Source organism: Tamandua tetradactyla, chromosome 7 (genome assembly GCF_023851605.1).
Source record: "Tamandua tetradactyla isolate mTamTet1 chromosome 7, mTamTet1.pri, whole genome shotgun sequence".
NCBI lineage: Eukaryota > Metazoa > Chordata > Mammalia > Pilosa > Myrmecophagidae > Tamandua > Tamandua tetradactyla.
In genome coordinates, this window is record NC_135333.1 from 51,895,760 (window position 1) to 51,912,068 (window position 16,309).

Below are 16,309 nucleotides of genomic sequence, written 5' to 3' on the forward strand. Positions count from 1 at the left end.
TGAACCCAAGTCTCCTGCATGGCAGGTGAGAATTCTACTACTGAACCACCCTTGCACCCTGCTCCTGCAGTATCTTTACTGTAATCTAACATGCACTGTCAGACAAGTGCATTAGCTCAAGAGGGCACATGGAAGGTTGAGCTGACAGTCACCCATGGGGAGAGACCTACGCCTGTTCATCAAAAGTCTTTCAGGTTCATTCAAAGTGAAACAAGAAAAAAACCAAGGATGTGCATTTGAAAAAGAAGAAAAGAAGTGGGAAAAAACAGTATTCACAGTGACAGATAAAGAAATTTCCCTTTTGCTCTGCCATCCAGGCTTCCTTCCATAAATTCTGGGTGTCCTTGATTAAAACAAGCCGTGTTTGATTCTGATACGCCAAAAATCTGTTCTTCTCTTTGCATGCCTCCCCCACCTTTCTGGAATCAAACAAGGAAGCAGCTTTCCAGCCGGTCCTCCCGGCAGGTTAACGGGCACCTGCGTTCTGATTTATTGCAGATACTGCCCTCCCTGGCACCGTGTTAACTTAGGGTACCAGCATGGAAGGTCGCACGGTGGGGATGACCTTTCACTAATCACTGTGCCTCAGCTACCACTGGTGCTGCTCATTATAAAAAGAAATCCTTCAATGAGTTGGCTTTCACACACAGTCGCACTTTGATTTTTCTCCAGAACAAAAATTATGCTTTCCCGTGAAAGCTTCTGATGAACCAAGCTGTCGACTGAGGTACTGAAGTAAAAAAGGCACCCTGTTAATTGTCTGTGGTTATCCAGGGACTGCAAAACCGCATCAAGACAGGCCTGCAGTCTCGGCTTTCATTAGGGAGGTCAGAACATTTTTATTGACTGCCTATTATAAAGATTTTTGAGGGATGTCATCATTTTGACTGCCCTGGATATAGAAATCTTGCTAGAAATCCCCCAGTTAGCAAATCCATTAAAGAAAATACCTACTGAGGGCAGGATGCAGTAACTCTCAGCCCCTTCATTTGACAGCTGCTACGTAGGATGAAGGTGGACACATAATGTAAGATGTAGGATTACAGCTTCAGAGCTGCTGGTTCTAATTCTAATGACTGAGATGGAAAGCAAATAGATCAGTAATGGCCCTTAGTTCTCCCTTCCCCTTGCTTGTTTTCTTTGCTCTTTTGCCCAATCCAAAATTTGGCTGAGATCAGGGTCAGAGGGAGAGGTGTGCTTTCTGACTTACCTGCCATCTGCTGGATGCCACTGAATGCACCCAGGTTGCTGGAAGAAGTAGCTTGCTGCAGGAGCTGCAAATGAAAGCAAAAGTGTGCAGTAAGAGCCATATTGAAATGAGAGAAAATAACTTCCCGATGAAATTGGGGGCAAATCCAGCTTTCTCAATATTTATGAAGTCGATTGCCACTGCCTGTGGATGGATGGATGGTCCCAAGAGTTGGGGTTGCAAATCCATATTAATGTCTAATCTCTATTAATACTGACACTGGGGAAACTCAATAATATAGCTGCTTTAAAACAATTAATCAATTTACTCTTTTTAACAACCAGGTGTTAAATCTATTGAGACCAACATAGCGTGACTAATTATATCTCTCTGTTGTCTAGGAGTTACCATAACTCATCTCTGTCAATCAAGGTTCATCCCCTCAAACCCTTTCACTTGCCTTCTCTGTCTGGTTTCCTCTCACTAGAAGCACCTGTATTCACCAGCTCTTGGGTCACAGATAAACCACCACAATTACATTCATATACACAGGTTTTCACAGCCATAGAGTTGGAGCCACAACTCTATGACCGGGAAAATGACCATTCCTTTAAGATGCTCTTCACTGGCAGAGAGAAGTATATTGTTTGTCAGAGCTCAGAAGTATCTGGTGTTACGGACAGTGATGCTATGCATTATTTAAATGCCATCAGAATTTTTTTTTTTTTTAAAGAATCAATGTAGCTGGGGAAAGGTTCTGCTTTTTCCCCTGGAGCTCTCAAAACCAAATTCTCCCACCTACCCCTCTCCACTTACCCCTCATGTAGTATCAGTAGGAACCACATGCAAAGCCTGGGGCTCCCAACAAAAGTGCTCCTTGGTCTGTCCAATTCAGTCAAACTATCGGTTACCTTAGGTGGGAACAGGGGCCCGCTGTACTAACTGGTTAGCTCGATTTATTGATACTCTCTTTTTGACAAGGTAGATCAATACAGACAGAGTTTGTGCGTGGGGGCAAGCACATCTCCTATATTCAAATGTACATGGATATCAATAAGCATAGATTTCACCACATTTATCAGGGAGAACCTGTTAGGAGACGTGCTTAGGAGGAATAAGATGAATTCGCTATTTTCTGGATCTGTGCAGAACATAATGCAGACTGCTGCTGTTCCTCTGTGTAAGTAGAGGCCTCTTCAGTTTAATAAGGAAAAAACTGTACTATTAGATAAGAGTCAAGAATGAAAGTCTATCAGTTGGCTTGAAAGCACAAAGTGGTGTGGAGTAGAGTACCATTGGCTGATGAAACAAAGTCTTAGTTACAATGGAATTACAGGGCTTAACATTAACAGGTACTAAAACCAGAAAAAAAGGTCTGTAATATTCACTGTATCCCTTTCCATGATTCAGAACGGATTACCTAGGTGTCTCTCTCTCTCTCTCTCTCTCTCACACACACACACACACACACACACACACACACACACACGGAGAGTGGGAGAGGACAGAGAGCAGGGGATGATCGATTTTGATAGAGAGAAATATTTTATTTTGGTTTGTGGGGCTTTCCAATCTATGGTGATTACAAGCCCCTATTCCCTCCTCCTATTGTGCTAGCTTTTAAAAACTGAAGTTAAGTAAAATTAACTTAGCTTTGAAGATATTTTGAAGGCCAGTGGAAATACCTGGAGTGTCATTAAACCATCACTCAAGGTTATTCAATGCACAGCCATTCTCTGGTGAGTCAGGGCCACAGGGAGGCCAAGGGCCTTGTAAAGAAATGGATTTCTAGTTTCTGTATCTAGAGTTTAAAGTGTCAGGATATTGGAAGTGTGAACCCTCGGGGAGAAGCAATGGAAATGAGGGGAAAATTGGAAGAGATGTAACCATGTATTTATCTGTAGGAGAGCCAGCCGCTGCTCTTCTAATGCATTAATGCTACTGGGGAAACCTGCAAATATCTATGGGAAATATTTGCAAAGAGGAAGATGGAATTTGAGTTCCCTGACCATTGAGCCAGGGCAGTTTGGTCACACTGACCAACTACGCAAAGTTTCTATCCAGTGCCCTCAATGTTTCCTTTTTCCATTCTTACACTTTCCTCTCCTCCTTCTCCCTTCCCCAGCCCTTGGGTGGGAAAGGATCTGATGATCACATTCATTATGTTTTTTTTATTTCTTGGGCAGGCTCTGGGAATTGAACCTGGGTCTCTGGCTCAGCAGGTAAGAATTCTTGCCACTGAGCCACCATTGCACCGCCCTCACATTCACTGTTTGATTTCCCAAAGGATACTCATTCTCATGGGAGCTGAACCTAAGCCCTTGAAAATGCTTCTACTGGTTACTTATGACACTAGCAAGTCAGAAAGGATCATTTGCGGAGGGGCAGGGAGATTTTCTTCAACTCATACTTTATACCCAACACTTAATGATCCACTGGTTATGCTATCACTTGGCCTTGACTGCCACATCTATCAAAAGGCAAGAAATAATAGGGGCTCCCATGATGGCAGCACTGTCAGAATTCTCATCTACCTACAAGTGGAGGCTCACTGAAGACTGCATTTATCAGGGCATCAGGGAAGCAACTGAATGGGCTGGTTCTCTTTTACTTACTTCTTTTAGGATCTATGTACCTTGTAAGAGGGATGGGTAAAAAGGACAACGGTCTTCAAAGGAAGAGATTGAGCGATAACACAACAATAAAGAAAAGTGAGGGAGCACAAAGACAATGCTACTGATGGACTCGCATTTGGAAGGTGGGGAGGGGGTAGTCACCAAGGATGAGGCTATGACAACCGATATGGAGAAGTTAACACGTGGCACGGTCTGAGGCCACCCAAAATGCCAACAATTAGATTTTTTAAGGCTAGAGTCAGAACAAAGAAGGAGTACACCTGTCCTGAGTGGAGTAGCTGGGGTCAACTTGAGGATGGGACAGGAGGAAATTCTACTGTGTTATCCCTATTTTCCTCCACTTTCTTTATTGAAGTGAGTGGACATAAAATTGAGAAATGGTAAGAACTGCTTATGAAGTGTTTTTATAAATGAGGCTGAGATTAGGTCTCTTGCAGGGGACAGAGATAATTTGCAGATGTCATCAATGAAACAAACGCCAGAGAGTTCTGTAAGCCGTGGAGTGTGAGAGATGGACCAGGGTAGTGGGATGCACACGTGTGTCTCAGTTTCCGGAAATGGTGGAGTGGGACGCTGAAGTCTCAGAAACCCATGGGAAGGTGAGCTTGACATAAATCTGTGATAAACTTTCTGGTACACACAATTAAACAAATGGTCTGAGGACATTTGAAAAGCATAAAGTTGTGAAAAACATGACTGTCAAGGTAGATTCATTTCTATTTTTTTTTTTTAAATAGAATTTCTAAACTGACAGGAAGAAGGCAGGGCAGGATGCACATAGCTTTAGCAAGGCCTCTGACAAAGTCTCTCGTGGCGTCTTTGTGGATATGATGGAGAACTGGCTAGAAGGTGACAGTGAACTTGGTGACACTTTTGTTAATGGCTCAAGTAAGGACGGGGAGTGCAAGGTTCTCGGTTAGCCAAACATCTCAGAAGCCACTAGGCACAGGGCAGGATGGGCCAAAAGCTGAGTGCGCTCCACATCCCTGCAGACAGCCTTGGAGAAACAGTACCCTCGGAGGGGGAAACTGGGCAGTAGGGGAACCCACCTCAGATCCCATGTGACCACTAGGAGTACAGGGTCTTGGGGAAACTACTTCACCTGTTTGAGCCTCTCTCCTCACCTGTAAAATGAGCCAGCTCTGCATACCTTTAACAGTAATAGCATGACTGGTTTATAAAGCACCCAGTTTGGTTTCTGCTACATGGGGAGGCTAGAGGACGACCGTGGCCTGAGGGGGTGAGTTATGCTGTGAAATGGCAGAATCAGGATGCAAAGTCACTCACACACACACACACACACCCACCCACACACACACACACACTCACAGTGGCAGGAATGAGAGGTCCAGACACCCACCATGAAAACCTATATCCATAAATGTGAAGTCCAGCATTTTGGCTCCAGAGCCAAAGTAAGGTGGAGTTGTATGGCTTAGTGGCAAGTCAATGAAAAGTAACAAAAGCTTTGGAGGAATTGCTGCCTTCCAGCCCAGAACTGACATGGTGACTTAGTGTTCCACCTTGGGTTACACAAAGGTGCTGAGTCCATGCTAGCGGGCACTACTCTGTCCTGCTCAGCTCCAATACTTAAGAACTGTCTTAAACTTGGGTTACTGTGCTTTAATAAAGACAAAGTGCCGTGGGTAGAACAATGGAAAACCAAGGAAGTGGGGAAACCAGGGGATGGAAGAAGGAGTGCTTGGAGGAACTGGGGCTTTGGCCTGAGGACCTCACTTTTTGTTTGCAAGCAGCTGAAGGAAGAAAGATTTGGTTGAGTCGATGTGGTTCCATAGGGAAGCGGATTCTAGTGAGGACCCGCTGGGAAGCACGGCCCTGGAGCTGAGGGCTCTCTAAGGACTGCTGTACAGAGGCTGTCAAAGAAGCAACTTTGGAGCACACTGCTGAGGGCTGGGTGAGGACTGAGAGCCCACCCTACAGCCCCTGCTCACATTTTATGACACCTCCAAAACACTCCTTCCAAGTTTAGCCTGTGCGCCTTTGCTCAGCCTACGCTAAGCAAGAACTAAATAAGTCAAATTCGTACACACACCAATTTGATGTGGATAACCATTCTGCATAAGCACTGAGTGCAATATTTCAATAATTCCTGGAGATTGAGAATGACTTCCTGGATGAGCTGAGTAGGGAAAGTAGGTTCTAAGAGCTCTGGGGTGTGTGTCTCTCTGTCCTGGGACCCTCTCCTCCTTCCGTGGGGCTGAGCCGCTCAGGCACTTACCGCCAGGTACTGTGGGGTAAGTCCGCCCAGGCCTGTCAGGTTCCCCCAGGTGGCCGTGTTGAGCTGCTGCATCTGCTGAGCGAGCTGCTGCTGGAGCCGCCTTTGCTCTTTGTCCTTCTGAGTGTCAGCAAACTTCACCACGATGGGCGAAGAGCAGCCCTGGGGTCAGACAGATGGGAAAGCGAAGAGGAAGTTACAGGCCGGCTCAATCCTCTCAGGACACGCAAGCAGCCTGCTTCTAGCTTTCTTAACTATCTTGGAGCACATGGATTAGTCTGGAATGGTTTAGGAATGGTTTGATATTCCTTCTTCTTCTCTGAATAGGACCATTGACAGAAAATTCCAGAGACTGCCTTTGGATTCTCGGGGGGTCTGGCGGTCAGTGAAGCCATCCATGTGTTTTCTTGCTCTGATTATTAAACTGCCTCTCCTTCTTGCTTCAGGGTTCTTCCTTCCACGTTCTCAGGTCTCCTCATAGACAACGGACCTTATCAGTGTGCTTTAATTTATCTGCCTACTTGGGTTGTCTTAAAGACAGATTTGTCTGTGGGTCTCTCTGCCTGCTTCCACATGGGAGCACAAGTCAGGGGATGGGGGGATTGTAATGGGGATGAAAACATTTCTCCTTCATTTGTCTTTTCACTCTTTCCAATTTTCAGTTATAGATTTTTGAACTTTGGAATTGCAGGGATCATATCGATCCAGCACTAATGGGGCAAAGTGGGCTTCATGTTAGGAATGTGGACGAAGGAAGGAGTTGCTCAGTAAACACAGGCTTTGATCAAAGTGACTATTCCCTTGTTTTCAGAAAGGTCTCCTCTTCCTTCCATAGCGCATCTATTCTAGAGGCAGCCCCAAGAGCTATGCAAAGCCTCCAGTCAGGCACATTCCAGTAAAGAAGATCTATTGGAAATGGCAGGAGGACGCTTCTATTTGGCTTCTTTCCCTAGTGAAGATCATCATTCTAGAAGCTTCTTTCAGTTTCCATTTCCTTTAAAAGGCAAGAAGTGGGGCAATGTGTGTGCGAAATGGCCAAGGGTTGTATAATAGGATGAGTTCCTGCTGGAGATAGATAAAATCATTAGGGAGAATAGCGAACTAACACCGCAGAAGACCTGCTTTCAAAGGTACTTTGAAACACTTGGTAAGCACTCAGTGGAAAGGTAACCTTCCCCAGCCCTGGCCTTTCCTTCCTCTTTTTAAGGGCTGCCCATATATTCCATCACTCGGGCAGAATTACTTTTAGAAGTGATTAAATAAGAACTTTTATTGAAACTTAGCATGATAACAGACCTCGTGCTCTCCTTTCAGAAATTTTATATTCCTATTTAAATGAGCTTCCCTTTGGGTCATTTATCTTTCCCCTAAAAAATAAACTTGCATTTTCTTTTTCTTTTCACCTTGGGTAGTTATCGGTCATAGCAGCTGTGAAAACTGTCATGTTTTGTATTACCAAAAAAAAAAACTGAATTAGAGAAAAAGGAGGTGACCATTTGGAGTTGAGCATCCAGCAAACACCCTAGTCTTCAGCTCCAGGAGCCAGAGTCACCTGTAAAGAGCCTCCAATGTCAGTGGATGGCAAATCACCATCTTTAAATCTAGAATACACTTTTATTCATCTGTTCTGTATTTCAGCACTTCATCACTTTAAAGAGTGCAAAACACTTTGAAGATGGAAATTATATAGAGAAGGAGTTTTTTTGGTGTAAACGGCCATTATTGTTCCATCAAATCTGTTCCATAACAAATTATAGTGTCTTCTCCTATCGGTACATTTGTTGTTTTTTCCTTTCTTAATACCAAAAAATATATAATAATACAAAAGCAGAAAATCAGGCTAATGATTACAGCTTCAAAAATGATGTTTTAAACCATGAAAGAAAAAGAAAAACGGGATGGGGTAGAGTGGAGGAAAGTAGAAAAATAGAAGGTACAATATAAAATTCAATATTTTTGAGAGCTTATCCTTTAAAACTTTAATATTCTCATCATTTTGAACTGAAATCTCTTTGATAATACATCTTACTCTAAGATGTAAGCAAGCCAAAGTCCTAAAAATAACTGTATTGGTTAAAAAAATAACAATCTTCAATTTTGTTTAAATTAAGTTATATGTGACTGTATAACATGATCTTAAATGTGACCGCATAACAAGATCTTCCATTTAAATGTCTTTTTTTTTTGGAATTAAATGAGAAATTTAAGTGTTTGAGGGCCTGTTTGCTTTAGCATAGATGTCTAGATTTAAAAACAAGTTTACCAAATTTGTTTTTCTATTCTGGAGCTATTAATGAGAAAGAATCAAGGATTTCTTGTGAATAAAAACACCCGATTCTCTATAACATGAGAGCCTATTATTTTCTGATTTTGGCTCATGCTCAGTTCTGCTTTACGACGTTGAGCTCTTTTTATTATAGTGACACAGGAGAACAGGGCCTCTCTTGGGGGGCTCAGGCAAGGTGGGGACCTGCACCCCGCAAAGCTGAGAGGGAGGGGAGGTGGTGGCAATAACATGGTTTCTAACATGGTTGAGAAAATTAGGTTAAAAAAATTATCTACAGTGAGACCAATTTGGATACAAATCACTAAATTACAGGAAATAGAAATAATTAAGAATGAAACAACACATGGAAGATCATAACAGGGAAAGACATTTCCCTCCCCACCCCCCAACAGTACTTTCATTTTAATCTCCAATCTGAAATGTAGCTAAAAATTAGACTGACCTACCATAAGGGAGCAGCCTAAGTTAAGAGAAAGGGGGAACAAAAACATTGTCACATATGTCACTGCATGTTGTACAAGACTGGATTCCTAGATAGTTCACATCCTGCTAATTATTTCCTAGCATGGCCGAGTTTCACCTGAGCTTGCCTTCGCGTAGGGGGGTGTGAATGTCTTAAAAATGCATTGCACTGAAAGGAAAACAAATTGATTATATAAGAGATGTTAGGAATATCAAAGTCAAAATGAATGTTCCAAAAAGACAATAGGCTTTGCAATGCTGAGGGCACAACTCAGAAAAGTACAGTAAACATTTAATGACAATGCCATGCACACTCTTTTCCCAGCCCTTTCCACCCGCCTTTGGACTCAGTATAAAAAAGTCGCCCACAAAACATGTCGCAGGGTGATCGCTTAGTTCCCAGCATGCTTTGGGAGATGCAGCATTGCAAAAAAAAAACAAACAAAAAACCATCCCCAACAAAATGGGGTGGGGGGGAGGAGGCAGGGAAGAGAAGCTCAGTCAATAAAGAAATTTCTGCACGTTTAATAAAATTGAAAATATTGTGTTTTCTTTCAAAATATAGAGAAACATAGCTTCATATAACACTACAAAGCCACCTCCAGAAAAAAGAAAATCACCCATACACAAAGATACAGTATACATAATACAGCAGAACATGCACTCCCAAATGATTCTATCAGACAGTAGAGAATAGATAATGGCATTCCACTCTTGGGATGCTTTTGTGCAAAATTCTGAAAGGCCATGACCCAAATCACAGACTAAAATTACAGACCCATCTATCTACATTAGGGGACAAACACCCACACCAGTTTACTACCCTTTCCCTAAAGCCAAATTGGAACTTTTTTGGCTTATTTGTTGTCACCCATTTTCTTAAAAAAAAGGGAAACAAATCTAATTTTTCACTGGACCCTCATAAGTCAGCATTTTTGCTGGTTAAACGAAGAAGGAGAAATATTAATTTTCTCCAAAATTCTAAATGCAAGAACCCAATTCTGTTTGACTAAATTAAAGAGAACTTGATACCCCCTCCAGCCTGCTTAAAAGAGAACCTCTCATGACCTAGTAGAGGGCAAGCTGCAATTTAGGGGGTGGGGGAGAGAGAGGGGGGGTGTTAATATTTAATCCACACCAACCCTCGGGCGGGGAATGTACTTGCTCCTTCAGGTGCAGGGGGGTTTTGCTTAAATTGCACCACAGCTCGACACTGCAGGACCTGGGCCACTGCGATAAAAGGCTCAAAAAGTCTCTGTAGAGCAAGTGGAAGGTTTGAGTAAATGCATTTTAAGTCATTAAGGAGAAAATTGAGAGAGAGCAAGAGAGCAAGGGAAGGAGAGGAAGAGGGATGGGAGGGGGAGAGAGGGGAGAAGGGAGAATATGAATGAATGAATATGAATGAATGCAAAGAGAGATGGTGGAAGTTTAAATCTGTGACTGTCAAAACGTTTCGTTACCATCCCCATCATTTGCACAAAGAAAACAAAGAAAGGGCAGATGATACAGTACCTCCATGGTCTGAGACTGATGCATGGCTTTGATTGCATTCTGTGCCATTGCCCTTGTAGAAAATGTGACAAACGCACAGCCTGTGGGGAACAAGGGGACAGGGAGCAGGAAAGACAAAAAACAACAAGACAAAAGGGTTGGACGCTTGTTAAACCAACACAGTCTACGAGAACCGCCACAAGACGACACCGTTCTCAGTAGTACATGAAAATAAACAACTCCTCTCTTTGGTTTCATCTTGTTTTGCTTTTTAGTCACAGTGCTGACTTGCTAATCGGACCAAAGCTAGAAGGTTTATTCATTTATGAGTTTATTTTTCAAAATGGAGCATAGGGGTAGGAGTTTGGTACTGATTTTTAGCCACCGGGTTTGAAATAAGCAAGATCTAGTTTGCATTTTCTACAAGAAAAAGAAGTTGCTATCTTACATTTTCTCTGTGGATGATCATCTTTCACTCTCGCATCCGCAAATTGGGACTTTTTATTTCAAATTTTATTGCTGACTTTTAAAGGCGAATAATAAAATCCTCACACCAAGGCAAATAAGCAAATAAATTTCAAGAGTTCAAAATGTCAGCAAATAAATACATCTAACTCTTCTGGGTGGTTAAATACATATATTTATAAATATAAATTGATGCCCTTCAAAGACAACCAAATATACCAATGCTATATATAAACTACTTAGTGACTGTTAACAGAAACAAATACTCTATTACTCTGAGAATATTCAACAGTGCATATAAAGTAAAATTCAAAAATCTGCACTGGATTTTTAATTTGTATAATATTTGCGTGATTTCTGAAAGCTGTGACTCTCTGAGATGTATGAGATTTGACTTAAAGATTAACATACCTAAGACAATGTACCGTTCTCTGTCTACTGTGAAACCCGTACAGCTTGCCATATCTTTTTTTTTTTTTTCCATTGTCCTATAAAATAGCTTGAACCTTTGGTGCCTGTCCCTGTCTCTTGTACCAGCATTGGACTACCCGGCTCATTGCCCTTTTCACTAATAAAATACACTGCCTTCTGAAATTTACATTTTATTCATCATGCACCCTTGGGCTTCTTGGAGAAAAAGACTGTGAAATTAATGCAGATTCAGGCTGATTTTATAATCATACCACAGCACACTAAAAGCTTAGCTAAAGCAACACAGACTTATTTCACTTATGATCTCTAATGACTTTAAAAGTGCATTGATTTTCAGCTTCTTTAGCCTTGCACAGTTTGAACTTAGGTATCAGAGAACAATTTGGTGTTCCACTCAATTTCCTCAAAACATTATTATTATTACTACTTAAAAGATTTCCAAATGAAGCAGATCTAAATACTCGGAAGCTGCAGCCTTTTGTCCTTTCAGAGTGGATGTGTGGAGGCGGAGTTCTGGCATCCACAAAACATAGTGTCGCCCCTGTGGCCAGTCAGCAAAGCAAAGTGCTCGACATTTAAACAATCGGCAGATTGTCTGGTTTATGTAAATCAATTTGTGGGGTATAAAATATCTTTTCTTCTTTTGCTTGTACCTGGTGAGATTATCAAGTCAATACTGCATTAGCACCTTTGTATTGAATGGCGATAAGAAAACAATACCTGCCCATCACCCCCGAAGCACGACAACATCCAGTCAGGAAAATAAGTCAATGCATTTTTTTTTTTTCATCGTGCTGGAATATTTAACACGCAATAACTCTTGGTAAAAGAAATTCATCTCACATTGGCCCTCCTGTTAAGCTGGTTTTATATAGCCTGAATGAGAAGCAGCGCCTGCGAAGGCTTAGCTGACTCATTACAGTTCTCAGTTATCAGAGCACCTGATAAAGCTCATTATTTAAACACGCGGCTTGCACCTATGCTGGCTGTCACCTTTCTCAGCCATCAAAATAATTGAGTGGCTCTGCATACGGCATCTGGGCAGTGGTTCTAACTGTGTGGCTGCGGGCTTCCTCAGTGCTGCTAAGCTCTTAAACGGGAGAGTCCCGAATTTACCATCCGTCTCAGAGTAACAGCCCCCTAAGAGACATGATCGCCGGCAGGATTCATTGAGGAAATAAAATGAAGGGATTTTAATTTTCCCATTTCTGACCTGCGACTACAATGGAGACCAGGCAGATAATCTAACAGAGATGTATTCTGAAGCTATGTGAAGCCCCGGCAAACTCTACTTTTTTAATAGTCAAGAGGATTGCTTCATTTACTTCATTGGCTCTTATTGTCCGGGAGCATGTGCCAGAATGACAGCTTCCAAATGGAGGTTAAGAATGCATTAAAAACAGGTAAAATGTCGACAAAAATCAGTAAGGCACAGTTTATGCATATACCACAATTTCAAACAAGCAGAACTTCTATAGGTAACTTGTGAGAAAGATACAGCAATTAACGGTCTCAAAAGAAAAGCATTAGCAATAGAACAATAAAACTTTCTCTCCATAAACTTGAACCCCTGCCCTTTCCTCCATGAAATCTGCAATTAAATGCTCAACTGATGCTTCTAATTATACAATCCTTACCCCGTTCCCCCCAAAATGATCTGACAAATCTGATGCTTTCTTTAACCTTTTTATTCTATTGGCAGTGGTGCACTAAGCAGGAAGCTGTCTCCTTAGGGGCTTCAGTCAAGTTCTGCACTGTGTGCTGTGCTCAATTACTTAAGAGGGAAAATTACTGTGTCATTTATAAAGTGGGAGCGCAAATTGAAGATGTTCACTCTCTGTGACACTCTGGAGGAAGTGAGGCAACTTCAGGACCAGGTACTTCTTACACTGGTGGTTTGTTAATCTTCGTAATTTCTCTGAACCCGGAGGTCAAGGTAGCCCTGGGACTAGATTTTAATTTTCTTTTCAACAACCGTTTTCAACATTACCGCAAACAGCAGGTGGCTTCAAGATTGGGTCTTGAATATGTGGCTTTTCACTAGGGTTATTTAAACGCCTACCACCAAGGTTGGCTGGTAGCTTCTTCTAACAAGCCAACTAAAGACTTTCCAGGGGCAGACATAGCATATGTCATAACTTGTCACTCTCTACGAAAAATGTGCTCTTAGGTACAGTGGTGTTCATTGGGCCGTGACAGGACAATGGCTTTGGTTTTGTAAGGTCAACCTGTACCTACTTAGGACTGTTGCAATATGCTGTCTCAGCAATTAGTTCTCTGGCCACTGACCAAAATGCTGGGAAAACTAGATTGGAGGAAAAATACAGGCTCCAAAATAACGAAGCTGCATTTCCTTTTTGGTTAGGTACAAGACAGCATAAAAATTTCCAAAGGCTTAATAGTAAAAAGATTCATCTGTAAATGTGGCCAACCTGTAATTTAACTTGCAATTATTTATTGTCTCCACTTTCAGAATGTCAGAGATGGCAAATTGAAATGAAAGGAGTTGGATTTCTCTCTTATTTCAGTTGAGGTTGCCTTCTTGCTGCTAAAACAGATAAATGATTGACTGGGGAAAGGTTTCTCAAAGTAATTTCCTCCTACAGACAGGATCTAAGGCGAGCACGTATCGCCCTGTCAGAGAGAAGATCCTCGAAGACATCTATTACACTTGTCATTTCAATTGAAAGGATATCTTAACTCAGGTGTTCTCTCAGCTGCAAGGGAATTTTGGAAGAACTAGATGAATTCTTGCTCGACGCCAAGAAAATAAAATAAAGCATAGGCGTTTTTTAAAAGCACATACAATGCTTGGGCCTCCCACTCTTCTGCTAATTCTTTGCAAGGAGAAGCGGCCTGCTATATTTCAACTGAAAGAAGCATAATTTAAAATAACTTGTAGAGCATGAAGGAGATTTCAACCTGTGGAGAACTTGTTTATAAATTCATACTCGGCCGAAGAAAGATCTTGCAGCCAATTTTCCTCACTGTATCTTTTAAGTGCTGGCAGGGTTGATTAAACACAGGCTACCAAATATAAGGTGGGGGTATAAAAATGGACACTCTAATACCTCCTCCTCAATGCTGGGTAAGTTTATTTAAAATCAGCATGGAGAGAAAATTTGTTCATGTCACCCAAAGCTGAGTGCAGACTTGGACAGCGGGCAAAAAAATCTCACCACAAGGGGGAGATGGGTATATTCAGGGCAAAATGTCAGCACGACAAGCAGTCAGGGACCTCCAGGATGCTAATATCCTAATCAGATATAAAAGAAACAAATGGGGTTTGAAGGGCTGAGTTCAGTCTGTGTTCTCCAGCATTCCCCCAAATATTGCCTATTCGTTTTTCCAGGGCTTTGGCAGGAGAACGTTGGAATATCATAAACACAGCTGGAATATTCTTAAACAAGCAGAAAGTTACCTTAAATGGCAGTGAATGCTTGCCTACAGTTTATGGGGAAGAAAAATGAAAGAAACTCTCCCAATGTCTCTGAGCTATAGATATTCAGTTATCTTGGTGCAGAAAACCTTCAGATTGTACCCAAACAGTGAGGATTACAAGGTAAAGTGAGAACATGTGGATTTTAGGAAGTCCACATGCTAAGGTAACATTTTCAAGCAGAGGCATGGGCTCAGAAGCCTCGAGCTTTGCTTTAGAAAGCAGGCATGTCATCTGGATTGCCACGTGTGGGCTCACGGTCTCCCGCCTGCTTTCTCAGCAAAGGCTCATGCGGCAGCGCGGGAGGCTGGCTACCACGACAGAGGGACCGGGGCATCACGGAGTTGCTCAAAACACCTGAACACCATGCTTTCCAAACAAGAAAAGATGGGAGAATGGATTACTGCCCCTAAAGGGGAAAAGAAAACACATATCCAGAGGTAGGCACACAGCCAAAAGCAAGGAAGAAAATCTAAATACTTGTTGAGCAGCTTCCATGGCTGGCAGGTGCTAGGGGCGTCCCATGTGTGAGGCCTGACAATTTCCCGAGGATGTCTGTCCTGAAGCATGGCACAGATTTGAATGCTGGTGGGTAACAATGAGAGCTTTATAGTATTCATTCTTGCACATGTGTATATTGTAATTAAAAAAGAAAAAGTAGTGATCCTGGCAACCCTAACTACCAGACTGCCTGGATTCAATGGGCCTGGAGAAACCTCAGCTGAACACCTATTAGGGAAGAATTTAAACTAGTGACGTGGAAGAGAAGAAATGGCATTAGAAACCTGGGAGAGCCCGTTATGCCAACTGCTGCCTTTGTCTTTAAACTTGTAGTAGCTGAACTGGGTGAAAAACAAAAAGAAAAAAGTGAATCACTCAATTTCTCTCTGTCCCTTAGCATTAACTGAGTTTTTACTTTTTATTTTTCTTGAACATTTTATACCCTGGTTTAGTATTTGAAGGCACTTTTCAGAGCAGCCGTGCTTTCATTTCACTTAATTTTTATTTATTTATTTTTGAAACAGCAGAGACAGCAATAGGCTCCAAATGAAGCAGTGCTGAGTGCCAGTGTCTGCATGGCCACTAATGGGGAGACGGTTATTAATATTTGATCGAAAACTACAATTCTTTAATAAAAGCAAAACAGTGGCAAGAAAGAGAATTATTCTTTTAACAGCCACACTGATTCAGGAGCAGTGCCCCCACTGGACACAGGGGTTTCTTGGTCCTGCCAATTGAAGAATGTACTGTTGTGGGTCTTTCTATTTCGGAACAAATGATTATAAATGAGTATTTTCTTTTTTGCAATAGGGAATTCTCATCGGTTCACCAGAAATGACTTTTCTGTTAAAAAAAAAAAGGGGGAGGGAGAGAGGTATTCCACTCTTTACATTAGGCCAGCATTTGCATAAAAATATTGACAAGAGGGCTCCCATAACTTGTTCAGAAAAAGGCCGATTCTGGTATCAAGCGCTGGTCAATCAATCCAATGTCAGATCCAATTAGCTACATTCCCTTGTTAAGGACCATGTTTTCCTACAAAAGTTGAGGCTGCTTTAAAATCTCTGCAGAAGTAACAAATGCATGCTTAGGAGCTTTGAATGTGGCATGCAGCAATGCTGCTCACGGCTGCCCCCAGTGGACAGGTGGGGAAGGAAAGACGGTGGGGGGT

The 16,309-nt window shown here is 42.1% G+C and overlaps 1 protein-coding gene across 11 annotated transcripts in view; it reads right to left on the reverse strand.

Annotated features, from left to right (window-relative positions):
* The window catches only part of CELF2 (CUGBP Elav-like family member 2), a 506,203-nt gene that overhangs the window by 53,236 nt on the left and 436,658 nt on the right, over positions 1-16,309 (reverse strand). For 10 of the 11 annotated variants that reach the window (XM_077169448.1, XM_077169444.1, XM_077169446.1 and 7 more), the window contains 3 exons: positions 10,323-10,402; positions 6,065-6,223; positions 1,211-1,274 (listed from right to left, as the gene is read on the reverse strand). In XM_077169448.1, coding sequence (XP_077025563.1) covers positions 1,211-1,274; positions 6,065-6,223; positions 10,323-10,402 — 303 coding nt within the window. The remainder of the gene's footprint in view (positions 1-1,210; positions 1,275-6,064; positions 6,224-10,322; positions 10,403-16,309) is intronic. The other variant, XM_077169455.1, reaches the window with a different exon arrangement.